This window comes from Camelus ferus, chromosome 27 (assembly GCF_009834535.1).
Source record: "Camelus ferus isolate YT-003-E chromosome 27, BCGSAC_Cfer_1.0, whole genome shotgun sequence".
NCBI classification, from domain to species: domain Eukaryota; kingdom Metazoa; phylum Chordata; class Mammalia; order Artiodactyla; family Camelidae; genus Camelus; species Camelus ferus.
The window spans coordinates 9,956,588-9,973,451 of record NC_045722.1 but is presented as its reverse complement, the minus strand read 5'-3'; the positions used below and the strand labels follow the sequence as shown (position 1 = coordinate 9,973,451).

The 16,864-nt window shown below is 35.1% G+C and overlaps 1 protein-coding gene across 1 annotated transcript in view; it reads right to left on the bottom strand.

Moving 5' to 3' along the window:
- Positions 1-16,864, bottom strand: part of BTBD1 (BTB domain containing 1) — a 37,109-nt gene that overhangs the window by 6,609 nt on the left and 13,636 nt on the right. The window contains exons 4-5 of the mRNA XM_006192622.3: positions 11,671-11,868; positions 5,052-5,244 (exon numbers count right to left, since the gene is read on the bottom strand). Coding sequence (XP_006192684.2) covers positions 5,052-5,244; positions 11,671-11,868 — 391 coding nt within the window. The remainder of the gene's footprint in view (positions 1-5,051; positions 5,245-11,670; positions 11,869-16,864) is intronic.

Here is a 16,864-nt window from a genome sequence, read left to right as displayed (position 1 = left end):
GTGCCAGGCACTGAGCTTCAGTTCTTTTTGCTGTTGTTGTTCATAATTATTTATTAGAACTGAAAGTTGTTTGCTCTTCTGTTTCATGAGCATCTGTTCAGGAGCTTCAGTTCTTTACATGAATTATTTCTTTTACTCATCATAACAGCTCTATAAACTAAGTAACACAGTATTGTTTTTATCATCCTCAGTTTTTATAAGTTGAAGAAACAGAGGTTTAGGGAAATTAACTTGCCTATATCAAAACATGTGGCAGAGCTGGGACACAACTCCAGGTCTGCATGGATCTAAAGCTCATACTCCTCTTTTTGGGGGGGTGGGAGTGGAGGGTGGTAACTAGTTTTATTTATTAATTTTTTTTGAAATGGAGGTACTGGAGATTGAACCCAGGACCTTGTGGATGATAGGCAAGGGCTCTACCACTGAGCAATATCCCCTCCCCAAGAGCTCATACTCTTAATCATTATGTTAAACTGCCAGTATGAGGACCACCTTACATTTTTAAAAATATATTTTTTATAATACAGTTTTTTGTTATAAAAAAAGCTATATATTCTGCTAAAAATATTAGAAAATGCAGCTAAACAGGAGGAAAAATTTTAAGCATCTCTAAATCTGCCATTCTAGAGATAACTCCATTTTCAATTAGGTGCATTTCCTTTTCAGACTTTTAGTTCTAGTTTTTAAACAACAGAAAAAGACTTTTCTATGAATGTACATGTGTTATTTTATAAAACCATGTCAGATATACATATTTTTATAACTTCTTTTTCATGTAAAAAGGTAAAAGATTACTACCGATTCATCGTATTTCAGTAATTCCTACTTGTTAGATAATCTAGGCTATCAGCAGTTTCTGTTATTATGTAACAATGCCATGATGAATAGTCTCGTAGCTAAATCATTTTACAGAGCCTTAATCATTTCCTTAAAATAAATTCTTGGAAGTAGATTTTCTGGGGAAAAGGCACATTCTTAAGGCTTTAGATAAACTTTATCAAATTGCTTTCTGGGAAGATTATAAAACTTTACACCCAACAAGGAATGAAGATCATTTCTATCTCACTTTCAACAACCACGGGTATTTTCATTTATTTTTGCTGTTGAGAAGCTGATAACTGATAAATTCTATTTATATTTCTTTGATAACTGAGTTAACATTGGCTTATATGCTTACTGTCTACTGGATTTTCTCTTTAATGAAAAACCCACTCATGTTCGTGTTGCATTTTTCTGTGCTGATGAGCAGTGTCTTTTTCATGTGGATTTGAAAGTCCATGTTACATAGTTATTCTATGCTTTCTCTGTAATGTCCATTACAAACACTTTTTTATTTGTTGTCTATCTTTAAACATGGTGGTTTTGGAAAATTTTGAACTATTTATAGTCAAATTATGACCCATGCCAAGTTTAGATGGGTCTAGCTCATCCTCATAACAAACATTCTGTTCTAGCATTTTCACAATTTCATTTTTTTAAATGTTAAAACTTTTATTTATAAGAATACTGGTAGATGGCGTCGGTAGAGAACTTACTTTATTTTCCCAGTGGCTAATCCTTCCCTCACATTCTAAACATTCATTTACATGAGGCTGGTTTCTGAACTCTGCAGTATGTTCCATGCAGCACTAACTTAAAGCTTTATAATACTTTCCATGCTTGATCCATACCACTTTTTTTTTTAAAAAGAAATACTTACTCTTACAGATTAATCTTAGAATAATTTTGCCAACCTATTCCTCCTTACCAAAAACACGGGACTTCTACAAGGAACTGCATAACATAGAGAGGTTAGTTTGGAAAGATACCATCAAAGCTCTCCAGTTCTTCATAAGGATACCATACTATACGTTTCTTATAGGAGTTAATCCTACTACTTTACGATATTCGTTACTATTACAAATGGGATCTGTTCTTACTCAACATTATAACTGAAAATTTAAAACACTGAAAATTTTTTCTTGTGGCAAAATATATAACAAAAGGTACCATCTTAAGCATTTTTAAGTGTATAGTTCAGTGGCATTAAGTACATTCAGTGTTGTTAACCATCAGCACCATCCGGCTCTAACCGAATTTTGATGACATATTGGAACATCACTGGTTTTTGCATGCACTGTTTTACAAGTGGCCACTATTCTTTTTTATTGGTGCTGATAGAGTTTTACTGATCTTGAGGCTGTTTGGGCAGACCAGGTGTTCTCAAAAGTAGTTCTATTCCCGAAGAGGCATGGGGCACTGCTGGCAGGGAGCCAGGGACACCAGAATCACTGCAATATGTAGGATAGTCTCCCAAAACAAGGAATCCCAATCAACTTTCAAGTGTCCTGTCAGAGTTCACGTAGATGAAAAACTTGTTTTTAACTATGAGATTTAAACCTAATTCTTTTTCATTTATAAACCAAAGATTTTATGGCAATTTTAATATTCACTGACTTACAAAAGGTGACTACTTTATTAACATAGGAAATATCATACAGCCAATTCTCCTGATTTGTGGCAGTTATATTCTATAGTTGCCACAAACACAGAATTAGCAAACACTACGCCACTGCCCTAAGGGGGAATATGGACAACTCATTCTAGTATATTCCATTTTCTTTATTTTACAAAAGAGAAAATGAAATTAAGCATTAAGTGACTTGCCTGAGGCCACCCCACTAACAGATGCCAGAGTTGGGACTCAAACTGTCCAATGGCCCCAGAGCTGTCATCGCTTGCACTGCCCTCCACTGTCTCCATCTCGGTATGAGAGCTGAAATAAGGCAGAGGATCGCCCTGTTTGATCTCACACAGGAGCACGCTCCTGGGCAACTAAAATCTTTCCTGTGAATGACTGAGAAAGTACTGCTGGGGGTTACAAACAAACTTCAGCAAGCAGGTGAGTTCTCAACCAGGGAAACTGGATAAAGGGAATGGACTGTAACTTGCTTTATTTGAAACCTTTAAAGAAAATGACAAATTGGCAGCAGTGCTGCTCATGGTATTTGCGACGTGACTCTAACACACCTGTCCCCCGACTTGCAGCTGTCAGGGTGCTGCTGCACACAGGTACTGAGTCTGATTGCTGCAGCTTGTCTTCTGCTGCCCAAGTGTCTAGATACTGAAATAGGTATTTTATTTTACTACCAGTTACATTTATTTTCCTTTACAACTAGGCCATTATATCTTTAAAAAAAATGAAACATTATGAATTTCACTTCAGGTTAGTAAAGGGGGAATACAAAATATTTATTATAAAAAAGGGAGAACTAGGTCTGATGGAGTGCAGAACTACTAATGTAGATGTTATCTGCGAATAATGAAAAAAAAATTTCCTTTCTAGTAATTCTTTATCCTTTGTGACTACATCAATCAGAACACTGCTGAAAAACAGCAATATTCACAGGCATCTCTATCTTGAGGTTTCAATAGTTTATCATGTTAAAGAAGTATTCTTTTAGACCTAGCCTATTCATGGTTATATATGCATCGAGGGTGAAATTTTATCAAGTCTTTTTGACATCTGTAGGAAAAAAATGGGTTATTTCTTTGATCTGCTACCATGTTGAATTACACTAATACATTTCCTAATATTGAGTGATTCTTTCAATCTCTAAATACACTTTATTTGCTTTTATAGTGTTAACCTTCTAAGGTACTACTAGATTCAATATCCTATTTTATGTAGAATTTCTTCTTGTATGTAAGTGAGATGGACCTAGAAAATTTTTGTCTTGTCAGATTCCTGTATAAGCATTATGCTTCCTTCAATAATTAAACAAAAAGTGTTTTATTCTTTTAATGCTCAAGGAAACAATCTGTTCTCTGCAGGTTTGATAAAACTCACCTTTCAAAACCACCTTGTGAAGGGACAGTTCTTTGATAACTTTTAATTTCTTCCATGGTAATTGGTCTATTCAGGCTTTCTTCTTCAGTCAATTTTGATAATTTATATTTGCCTATAAAATGATCCATTCCATCAAAATGTTCAATTTATTAGCACAGAGTAAACCCAGAATTAAAATAAAAATTTCCTCAATATATGATTATATTCACATTATTATTTGTAACTGTGAGTATGTTTTCTTTATTACCTTTGCCAGAGCTTTACTTATTTTATTGGTATTTTTCAGAAACCAGCTTACGGATTTAACAATTACTACTATTTTTAATTCATTAATTTATACATTTACCTATTTCCTCTCTCTTTTCTTAGGGTTCTTTTGCTATTCATTTTCTAGTGTCTTGGGTTAAATGCTTAAATCATTTATTTCTAATTTATTTAGTAAAAGTAGTTACTTATTGCTAATTCTCTGTGTGATCCTCTGTCCTCATCCTGTAAATTTTCCCAGATAGTATTCTCATTGTGAATGACTACTAAACAGCCCACAAATTCATTTTTATTTTCATTTTAACCCAATATTTATCTTCTCCCCCTTGGCATTCTAGTTTTAAACAAACTTATTGTTAGTTTCTACTTTTATACCAAAGTGCTATTAAGTAAGTGAAAATTCAAAAGGCATGTTTTATGAAAACAAGTACTTCTTCTATTTTGACATTTGACCTAAAGAAACATGGTAGAGCAAATATAAATTCCAACAGAATTATAGGCATGCATCTTTTAAGATTTAAAAATTATTTTCCACTCAAAGCTGTTATAAATGTATACTGGGACACTTTCCATGCAAATCTATGCAAAGAAAAAACTCACACTAAACCAAGTTAAGATTAAGTATATTAAACTGTAGCCTGAACTCTGTAAAAATAGTGTTTGACTAACTAAGACCTAGACCTCAGCTCACCAGCAATGGTAGTCCAAACAATACTCATGTGTTAGAAGGTCCAATTCAATCTTTTCTTACTTAAACCTGTTTCCTAAGAGATCCCATCACTCATAATTCAGTGGGGAGACCAGTAAGCCTGACATCTTGACTCTTGTATGAAGTTAGAAATGTATTAAACAAAGTATAAAATAAAATGTTGGCTAATTATTTCCCACAATTTGGGCATAAAAGCCAAACGCTAACTGCTGCCCCACCCGAACCCCAAGTCTACAATATGACAGATACCTGATTCGATCACTGGTTCCACTGTAACCCCACCGGCTCTCTACTTGCTGGAATCTATTGATGCAGCATTCCTTTCCTCTGAGGCAGCACCTTGGTCGATCAATGTATTCAACTCGGGGTTTAGGATTGACAGTAAAATGAAGAAAGAGATTCACCACTTCACGATCTGACAGAATTCCAGACTGAGCAGGACCTGCAGAAATAAAAATATAAACCTCAATAAAAGCAACTTCACTGCAATCTCTAACTTTGTAATTTGTTAAAAATCCCTAACTGTGAATTCATATCCAGAAGATGTAAACTTAACAATGAGGCAGAAAAATCGTGGCATATATAATTTTAGCATATATTTAAAAGTTTTACTAAATTTATTTGAGGTTAACCTAATATGTACGTGTAAAAATCATTAATAAATCAAAGCTTAGGTGAAGCCCTGAGATCACAGAAAGGCCTTTGGAATTTTCTATCCATTCACCCTCTGAGTATTTTGTCTATCAGAAAGAGGAGAGGTAGGGAAATGCTCGCAGTGGTGCCAGGGTTACCATTACCTCTCCATTTCCCATCTGTCTGAGGCTATAATCAAATAATGGAACACAGAGGCAGAAATATATGGGACAGTGCTTTTGTTGTGGGATTCAGAAATTAGCAGAAGGCAGGAGCTAAGACTGGAAGAGCTGTGGAAGAAGCATATGTTATAGTTTCCTTATTCACTGTTTCTGAGAAGAGAAAATTCCAAACAGCTTAAATTTATCCAGGAATAAACATGAGGAATGCTACTCCTCATAAAAAGATGCCACGAGATCCCTTCCAAGGCTGGTAAAAACAATCTAAATAAGAGATTTCAAAACACTAGCAATTTGGTTTAGGAAGCTATAAATCAGACTTTAATGTAAAACACCCTAAGTTTTAAAAAATTAAAAATTTAAAAGTATCACATAAAATATATCAACCTGCCAGACCTGGCCCCACAGTTCATTTGCAATCTCTGCATAAGGGAAGATTGTAAAGGAGAAAAAAATACAATTACAAAGTTAAAACATGCATTTTAGCCAAAACAAAAAACCCCCCCAAAAACAGACCTGGAATTGCGTAAGATCAAAAGAGAGATGGGGGTGAAAACTCATATAACTTTCTCAGACTGACAAGAGGACGAAAGAATTCAAATGTTTAAGGTGACTAAAATGGATGATAAAAAGCAGAGCCCAACAAACAGGTAACTAGTGTCCCTGAAGAACCAACAATAAGAAATAAAATAATGCAGTAATTCAAGACTACAAATACACCTTGCCTTACCATGCTTCGCAGATACTACATTTTTAACAAACGAAAGGTTTGTGGCAACCTTGCTGCACCTTCTACATCAGCACTTGCTGCTTCACCTTGCACTTGTACGTTATGAAGACGGCTTCTTTCCTAAAACCTCCTGAACCAGCCTCTGCTGGCTTCCAACTTTTCTTCTGTAGCTTCCTCACCTCTCTCAGCCTTTATAGACTTAAAGAGAATTACAGGCCTTGCTCTGGATTGGGCTTTGGCTTTAGGGAATGTGACTGGTTTAATCTTCTGTCCAGACCACTCAAACTTTCTCCATGTCAGCAATAAGGCTGTTTCACTTTCTTATCATTTGTGTGTTCACTGGAGTAACAGTTTTCATTTCCTTCAAGAACTTTTCTTTTGCATTCCCAACTTGGCTAACTGTTCGGTGCAAGAGGCTTAGCTTTGGCCTATCCTGGCTTTCAACATGCCTTCCTCACTAACTAAGCTTAATCATTTCCTGCTTTCGATTTAAAGTGAGAGATATAAGACGCTTTCACTTGAAAACTTAGAGGCCATTGTAGGGTTATTAATTGGCATAACTTCACTATTGTGCCTCAGGGAATAGGGAGGCCCAAGGAAAGGGAGAGAGATGGCGGGTAGGTGGTAGGTGGAGCAGTCAGAACACACACAACATTTATCAACTAAGTTTGCTGTCTTATATGATGCAGTTTGTGGGGCCCATAATAATTACAGTAGTAACAGCAAAGATCACTGATCACAGTTCATCACCACAGCAAATATAATAAATGAGTGAATCAAAATAAAGGATTCAAGAAGGTGTGTCATAAAAGAACTGGTGATGAGCACTAAAACCAAAACAACCTAGAATTAAGTCTAATATAGTTGTATTATTACAATATATTGTGTGGGTGTATAATGAGTTACCACAAAGTGGTCTGGAAAGGTTGAAAGGATGAAACGCCATGCTAACATTCTTGTCTTAAACAGGAAAGGTCAATAAATACTGCTTTATTATGAAATGGAGAATTAAGAAAACTGAAGGGGAAAAAAGTAAATATAAAATTTATTTCCTAATCTCTAGACAGAAAAAAAAAAAAAAAGCAAAGAAAACACACTCAACAGCAAAACAGACAACATAAAGGGAACTCTTCCTAAAAAAATTTTTGAAAAATACAACTGAGAGATAACATGCATACAGAAAAGAACCTGCATGACAGCAAGAGGAGAAACATTATCTGATGACATAGAAGAATTAATAAGTCTGTAGGATGGAATAGCCTATGCCAGAAAACAGCTACAGGTGAAATGGTACACAAATGGGTGAAGAACAACTGAGGCAGTCAATGCTTGAGAAGGGAAATGTACTGAGATGAAGCTGTGTATTTGTCACCATCTTCCCCCTTGGGATATCCGCTGATTTGCTTCACAGGGCATAAATGCCAAACAGAAACTGGCAACCTAGAAATTGTGGTAGTCCTCACTTGATGAAGGAGACAAAAATTGTAATTCAAAGCTACCAAGGCAGCCAGCAATGCAGAAGAGAATACTTAATAGAGAAACATTATCAACATTTTAGAGAAAACTATGAGACCAAGAAACTAAGCAGGAAGGAACTACTAAGAGACTAAAGAGTTAAACAGAAATTTCTCTCTTAATGCTGGAGAGAAAAATCCCCAAATATTTGAAAATTAAGCTACATACTTACAGCCTATGGATCCAGAAAAAAAAATTACCATGAAAATTAGAAAATATTTTTTATTGAATGATAATGAAAATACAACATATCAAAAACTTTTGGAGAAAAAAGAAATGCTTAGAGGAAAAACTACAGACTTGAATGCATACACAAAAAAGAATACATGTGAAAATTGCTGTTCTGAGCATTTATCTCAAAAAGTCACAATGTCTAAATAAATAACCCCCAGCAAATTAAAATTAAAGGAAGAAGATAATAAAAAAAAAATCAGAAATCAATGAAATGGAAAACATATACACACTAGAGTAAATTAATAAAGCCAGAAGTTAGTTCTCTGTAGAAATTAATAAAATGGGTAAACTCCTAGGTAAGGCTGATCAGAGGCACAATATACCATTATCAGAAATGAAAAAGGAGACATAATTTAGATTTCACAAACACAGAAATAATAAAAGCATATCATGAAATTCATGTTAACAAATTAAAAGTCTAGATGAAACTCACAAAAAGAAGTAGAAAAATATGAAATGTCATACTTAAGAAATTAAATCTCTAATTAAAAACTTTCCACAAAGAAAATGCTAGGTCCAGATAGTTTCACTGATGAATTCCCCTAAACACCTAAGGAAAAACAGCACCAATTTAATATAAACTCTTGAATATAGAAAAAAGAAATATTCCTAATTTTTGTATGAGCCCAGCATAAACTTGATAATCAAAATCTGACAATTTCATTACAAGAAAGGAAAATTATAGACTAATTTCTCTCCTGAAGTAGTTCTAAAAATATTTTTTAAATTTAGCAAATTGGATCTAGTAATATACAAAAGGATAATACATGACAACCAAGTCTAGTTTATGTAAGGAATCCAAAATTGGTTTAATTTGGAAAATCAATCAATGCAGTTCACTATATTAAAAGAGTTAAGGGGACAACTGCGTCATTATCTCAAAAGAAGAGAAACATTTGATAAAATTCACAATAAAACTCTTAGCAGATTATTAAAGGAAAAAAACTTCCTTAATCCAATAAAGGGTATCTACAAAAAAATTTACAGCAAGCAGACTCTATGGGGAAATACTGAAAGTTTTCTGCCAAGACTGGAATAAGACAAAGATGTTCACTATCAGTACCTCTATTTACTAACATGCTGGAGGGTCTAGGCCATATAACAAGGCAAGAAAAAGAAATGTCTAAGGATTAGAAATAAATAGAATTATTATTGTTTGCAGATAGCATGATTGTACATGTAGACTATGCACAATGATCTACAAATAAATTATTAGAATTCATGAATCTAGCAAGGCCATTAGATGCAAGGTCACTAGACACAAGGTCAATACAGGAAAATCAGCTGTATTTCTGTATACTGGCAAACAACCAATTAGGACATGGAAATTAAAAAAAACAATCATTTGCAATCATATTTAAAAAATAAAATACATAAGGAATATACCTACCAAAAAAATATACAAGACCTCTACCAGAAAACTCAAAATGTTACTAAGAGAAATTTTAAGTCTTAAATCAATATTCATGGATTGGAAGACTCAATATTATAAAAATGTCAATTATCTCCACCCCAGTCTATGAGACTAGATTGGGCGCAGTCAGGGTGATATGTCCACACCAGTCTATGGATCAATGCAATTCCAGTAAGAATCCCATGACTTTTTTTTTTTTTTTTTGGTGGAAACTGATAAGCTGATTAAAACATTTATTTATATGAAAATACAAAAGACCAAGAATGGCCAAGATAAATCCAGAAGAAGAACAAAGTTAGAGGACTTTCATTACCAGATTTCAAGATTCAGTATAAAATTACAGAAATGATAATTCCACAGAACTGGTTCAAGGATAAACAAATGTAACAGTAGATCAGAATAAACATTCCAGAAATAGATTCACTCATATGCAGTCACCTGATTTACAACAAAATTATTTAGCACTACAGTGTATGGGGACAAGGATAGTTTTTAATATACAGCTATATGGAAAAAAATGAACCTTGACCTCTACCTCATACCATCCACATGTGTGAAAAAACACCACAGAAAACAAAAGTATAACTGGATTACAGACAGAAAAGTTAAATGTAAAACAACAGAATTCCCAGAAGAAAACCTAACAGAGTATCTTCACAACCTTGACGCAGGCAAAATTTCTTAAAGACATAAAAAGCCTTCACCTTAAAGGAAAAGACTGATAAATCAACTCATTAAAATTAAGATCTTCTATTTATCAAAACACAGCATTAAGATAACAAAAAGACAATCCATAGACAGATATTAGTGATATTACACATTGTATGTATTTTTAATATATTCTGGACACAAATCTTTTGTCAGGATAAATAATACATATATATATATATATATATGTATGTATATATATGTATATATATAAAAACGACGAGGATGTGGGGCAACTAGAATGAGCTCTTAATTCTCTTACTTAGGCAGCTGAGTGAACTGTTAACAATCACTTTGGGCAACTGTGTGGTAGGATCTACCAATGCTGAACACATGTACACTCTGACTTTGCAATTCCACTCCTACCTACTCAACAGAAATGTTCACACATATACACCAAGTAACAGGTACAAGAATGGCAACAGACAGAAACAACCCAAATGTCCAACAACAGTCAAATGGATAAATAAATCATGGCACATCCATACAACAGATTATACAGCAATGAAAAAGAATGAGCTACTGCCACACAACCACACAGATGAATCTAACAGACATGATGTTAAGAGAAAGAAGCCACACACAAAAGAATACATGCTATATATATGATTTCCTTTATATTAAGTTCAAAGACAGACAAAACTCATTTATAGAAACCAGAAAGTAGTCACCTTTGGGAGGGAGATTAATGACTAGGAGGGGCCGACAGAGACTTGTGGGGTATGGTAATATACTGTAAACTGACGTGTGGTTAAATAGGTGTATTCACTGTATTTGTTTTCTTCACTATGCAGATGTTATACTTTAATTTTAAAAGTTAGAAAAAGAAAAATTAAACATTGATTCTGACCAGCAAAAACTATTTGGAAGACTATTGGTACATACGTAACAAATCAGTATGAAAAGTCTGAATACTCCAATAGAACAAAAGTCATGAATGCTAAGAAAAAAATACAAATGGCCAATAAACATAAAGAAATATAACTTTAAACAATTATGAGATTTTTTTTCCTTTTAAATCAATCTGGCCATGAATTAAAAGCAGATAATACTCAGTGTTGATATGGATAGCAAGAACTGATCACAGAACTAAGAACCAGGTTTGTTTGATTTTAAATCAGATGCATCAACCCTAAGAATCAGAAAGATCTGTCAATATAACCCTGGATAAGGCACGTAACCCCTCTCAAGTTCAGTCCTTAAACTTGTGAAATATCATACAATTTTTATATAATAATACTATATAGAGTATTTTAAAAAATATAAAATATATATTACTTTAAAATGCATAGTAATATGTAACCTATAATATTATTGTGAAGGGCTATCAGGAGAATTAAATAAAATTATACAAACGCACATACCTAAATAGCTTCTTTCCCTCTCTCTTGCACATGGAAACTGACTGCACATTAAAATCATTTCAGATAGATTTTGGACAAGTTATACCCTTACCTGCTGCAAACTCCTCAATGGTCATCAGTGGGAACCGGATCAAAGACAGTGCTTTCCCTAGAACTTTCTGTTTGTTTCCAAAAGTCACAGGCAATTGTTGTCTTTGACATTCTGCTTCTGCCCATCGTACAACAGCTCCAAAAAGTCGACTTTCTCTAATACTAAGAGTGTCTCTTTCTAGAACTGCACAGAGAGTGTCTACAGGTAAAATACAAAAGTAAATCAAATTAGGAATATTTTGCTCTTTAATAAAACAACACTGACAAACATGCTTGTATTAAATTTTCAAATCTCAATAAAAAATAGGTTGGGTACTTAAAACTATAGACTCTATACATAAAAATATTTATGAATTAAAGAAATTAAACTGCAAAGTTTTCTTTAAGAATTTACTATGAGGTTAACATTCAACTTATTACTTAACCATACATGGAAGCTCGGATACAGTATCTCCTTATATATTCATGCCATTTATCAAGCAAATCCAAATATCCAGAACAATAATAGTAAGTCAGAGAAAAAGGCTCCTAGTCAGTAATGGACAAATTCATAAAGTCTACAGACTACAATTCATTCATTCATTCAGCAAATATTTCTTATTAAGTACTCACAATGTGCCAGGCACTATTCTAGACACCGAGGATACATCATTGAACAAAAAGTTAAAAATTCCTTGCCTTTGTGGAGTTTACATTCTAATGCGGGAACCAGATTAAACAAACCTAAGTAAGTTATAATACGTTAGATAATAAATGTAGGGAGAAATAGCAGAGTAAGAGGAATAAGAAGTGCAGTTTAAAACAGGATGGTCTAGACAGGCCTCATTTGAGCTAAGACATGAAGGAGGTCGAGGCAGGTGGGGTTAGTAAGTCAAACAGACACCTTGAAAGAGAGCACCCCCGGACTGGCCAGCGTGAAGGCTCTTATGAAAGCGTGCCTGGAGTACTCGAGGAACAGCCAGGAGGCCAAAGTTGTTGAAGTGGAGTGAGCAAGAGGGAAAAGTAGTAGGTGATGAGGCCCAAAGCATGGGGGGCAAGCGGGGTGCAATCATGTAGCACTCTGCAGATCATTTGGCTTTTGAGCGAAAAGGGGAACCCCTGGAGGGTTCTGAGCTGTGACATTTTATGTTCTAAAAGAACTACACTGGCAGTGGAGTTAAGAAGAGATGGTAATGGAGGCAAGAGTGGGAACAAGATCAGCTAGGAAGCTCCTGCACTGATCCAGGTCAGAGGTGATGGTGGCCTGAACTAGGAGGAAGTGGTGAAAAATGATCAGATTCAAGATATATTCTGAAAGAAGACTCAAGATTTCCTAACAGATTAGATATAGGAGGTGATGGAGAGCTTGAGTCAAGGATAATGCCCAGGTATGTAGTCTAAGCAATGGAGGAGTGGCTGTGGCACCAACTGAGATGAGAAAGACCATGCAGAAGCAGGGTCTGGGATGGGGGGAGGGGGGTGAGAGGGGAGAGCTAACATTTAATTTTGGACATATTAAGTTTGAAAGCCTTATCTGACATCTAAGTATAAATGTCATGACCATAACTCAGGCCCTCACTCAGAATCCTTTTCCTCTTATCACAGGCAAATTAAAATAGGCTGAATTATTTTTAAGCTACAGTAGACCAGAAGCAGTAAGTTCAGTAGGGCTTTAGAGGCCAACATACTAAAATGAAATGATAAGCTGCAATCTAACAGGGACTAAGAAGAGAGGAAATTTGTGAAAAGTAAACACAAGTACTTGAAAAGCACTGCATTCGAGTCTTTTATACCAAGAGAAAGAGATTTAAAAAAAAAACAACTTCAGAGACCTGAGGGCTTCAGTGTACAATAACTGATACTCATAATAGCACCAATAATCACAAGAATCCTAAATTATAGTCAATATGTACTATTTAACAAGGGCAGGTAAAGTAAAATATGTATTTTTAGATCAATTTCTCAAATGGCCAAAATAAATTGTTCTAGATGTATGAAAAAATTACTTACAGGGAACCCTACTTTCTAAAGAACCCCAATAAAATAGGCACTATTATGAAATATGTAACAGTTATACTTTAAGGTAAATTTAAATAAAAATGAGGATGCCATACTTAATATATGGAAGAAATCACTGCAAACATTAAAATATAATTAAATCACCAGAGATAGACATCTAAGAAAAATTTATTAAAAATAAAATTCAATTGTGCAACGATCTACACATTCATACTAGAAACAAAATATTTGTTTAATAACAAACATAGCTATCATTTTAGCAAAGATATCACAGTCCCCAGAACACAGGAGCTCAAAAACGTGTTAAAAATGAAGAGGTTAAATATTTTTTAATCAAGCATTTTTTACTTCTCTTACAGCTGAGCAGATGAGTATAAACTAAGGTTCCAGGAAATCTTTTCAAAGGTAAATGAATGTAAGTCAATATACCTCAATACTTGTAGGATTAGGAATATGCAATGACCATATTTAATCATTTAATAGAAAAACAGACGACTTTGAAGTGACACATATCCACCTTGTATGCTAATAACTTCAGTAAAGATAAACATAGAAATATGTACATTATACTGCCCTTGGCATAATGTAAATTCATTTTGTTCTACCAACGTGACATTATCTTCTTCCTCTGGCAACAAAGCTACAACAGAGAAACAGTATTTCTCTACCAGAAAAACAGCACGCACATCCCTCTGGAGCACATATTCAAATGCCAGAGAAGCAGCAGCATCCTCAGAATCTAAAAGAGCTATTAAAAAAGCTCCTGAAGCCAGGTCCTTCTTTCTATCAGCTTCTAGACTTCACTTTTCATTCTCAATTTTTAACAAGTACATTTGAGACAAACTAGACTGGTGGAAAGACATAGATTTTCTATTGACAGATGTGTTATAGTAAGAAATTACAGCTGCCAGTCATAAAGATCATAAAACACGTAAGATGTTTCATAAACATAATACAATGCTGGATTTTGCTATAAACCACTGTGAGTCAAATCAAATCAACAAATATTTATAGGGTTTTTATCCTGTGCAAGGTACCTACTTCAAGATTCCCAGGATCCAACAGCATGCCTAACGTAGGGGCTATTTAAGAAACAACTTGAAGTGAGTCACCCAGATACAGGCAGTATTATTTCAAGTGAGAGTAGACAGAAGTACAAATGGAGCACTTGACAGCCCCTTAAAGGAAAGGAAGTTAGGATTAAGCAATGCTTCATTACCAGCATGCGCAGTGCTTAGGGCTCTCAAACATCCAGTAATCCAACAAAAATTCAACAGCACAGGATGTGCAGATGCTGGAGAGGAACCCAATCTAGTCCCTGCCTTCAGGATAATGCAAGATGAGTATAAATCCTTCCCAAGGTAACATAAAATTAACAGGCAAACAAAGCAAGGGATGTTATTGTAACAGAGGAATATATTAAATGTCACGGAGGAGGGCAGGGTATCAACTCTTAAAGGAGTCACTGCAGAGGTATAATTTGAGCCAAGACATTAAGAATGAGTAAGATCTAGCCAAGGTGGGAAGGAAAAGCAACATTCTAGACACAGCCAGTCGCTCTAGCTGCTCAACAAGTATTAACTGAACACATACTATGTTCAACTGTTTTCCATGCTGAAGATATGGTGGTAAACAAAACAAAGTCCCTGCAGTGAGGGAATTTACCATCTAGAAGGGGAAGGTAGACAACATACATGTACATAGACAAATACCAAGATAAGAATTTCAGAGAGTGCTACATATTATGAGAAAAATAAATCAGAGTTAATGGAACAGGGATTGTTTAGGGGAATGGGGTATCTACTATTAAGTATATGTGAGATAGCCTGTCTTGTGACTCGTTTAACCTGAGATCTGAGTAATTAAAAGGAGATAGCCATACGAAAATTCGTGGGGAAAAGGATTCCAATCAGCGGAAATAGCAAATGCAAAGACTCAAAAAAATTGGAATAACCGTGGCCAGTATATATGGAACACAGTGAATGAGGGGGAGAATGGCAGGGGACAAGGTCATATGTAGACAGATAGGTAGTAACCATCAGCTCCTTACAAAAATTGTTTTCTCTTCTTTCTGGGATGTGAGTAGTCTGCATCTCCTAGCCTCCCCTGAAATTAGGTGGGATCGTGTGCCTGAATTCTGTCCAATGAAGTAAGAGCCAAAATGAGGGTGCCATTTCAAGGCCAAAGCTTTTAAGATGTGGATGTTTTCTCTGCCTGTGCTTTTTCCTGTCTGCAAGCAAGATACAGATGATAACTAGGCCATAGGGAACAGCAGACCAAAAAGGTGGAAGAGAGCTACTCACGGGCTAAGAACACTGCCTTGGACTGTTGTGTGAGTGTGAAATAAAATTCTATTGTGTTGGAGCTGGTATGCATTTTGGGGTTTATTTGTGCAAATGTGTTGAGTCTGCATTTTGGGGTCTATTTGTTACCACAGCCAAGCCTAGCCTACCCCGATTAATACAAGGCCTGATCACGTAGGATCTTCTAAGTTTTGTAAGGAGTTTGAATTTTAACTGCAGTGGGAAGCCACAAAAAAGAATGAAATATTGCCATCTGCAGCAACATGGAGGGACCTAAAGATTATCATACTAAGTGAAGTCAGACAATTTATCATATGATATCACTTCAATGTGGAATCTAAAAAAATGACACAAATGAACTTATTTACAAAACAGAAACAGACTCAGACATAGGAAACAAACTTATGGTACCAAAGGGGGAAGGTGGGGAATAAACTAGGAATTTGGGATTAGCAGATACACACTGCTGTATACCTGAAACACTGTTAATCAACTATATACCAATTAAAAAAAAAACAGAGCTCCTAGGTTTTTGGTTGTGTATGGTGGTGCCATTAAGGAAGAATGAAAAAAACTGGAAAGGAACAGAAAAGATTTGATGAGGATGGAGGGTAATCAATGGCTTTTTTAGTTGTGTTGTTGGAAATGTCTATAAAATCTCCAAATGAAGATGTCAAGTAAATAGCTGCATATATAAATTTGGAGCCCAGAAGAAGATAAGGTTAAAGATATGTATTTTAGGCTCACCACGATGATGATATTTAAAGTCGTAGGCCTGGGTCAGCTCTCTCTGCTCTTCAAACACAACTCAAAACTCCCTAGCCTGTCATTACACGGTCCTCCACACCTGGCTTTAACCTGCCTTGTACCTCCAGTCCTCTACATACAAGGCCT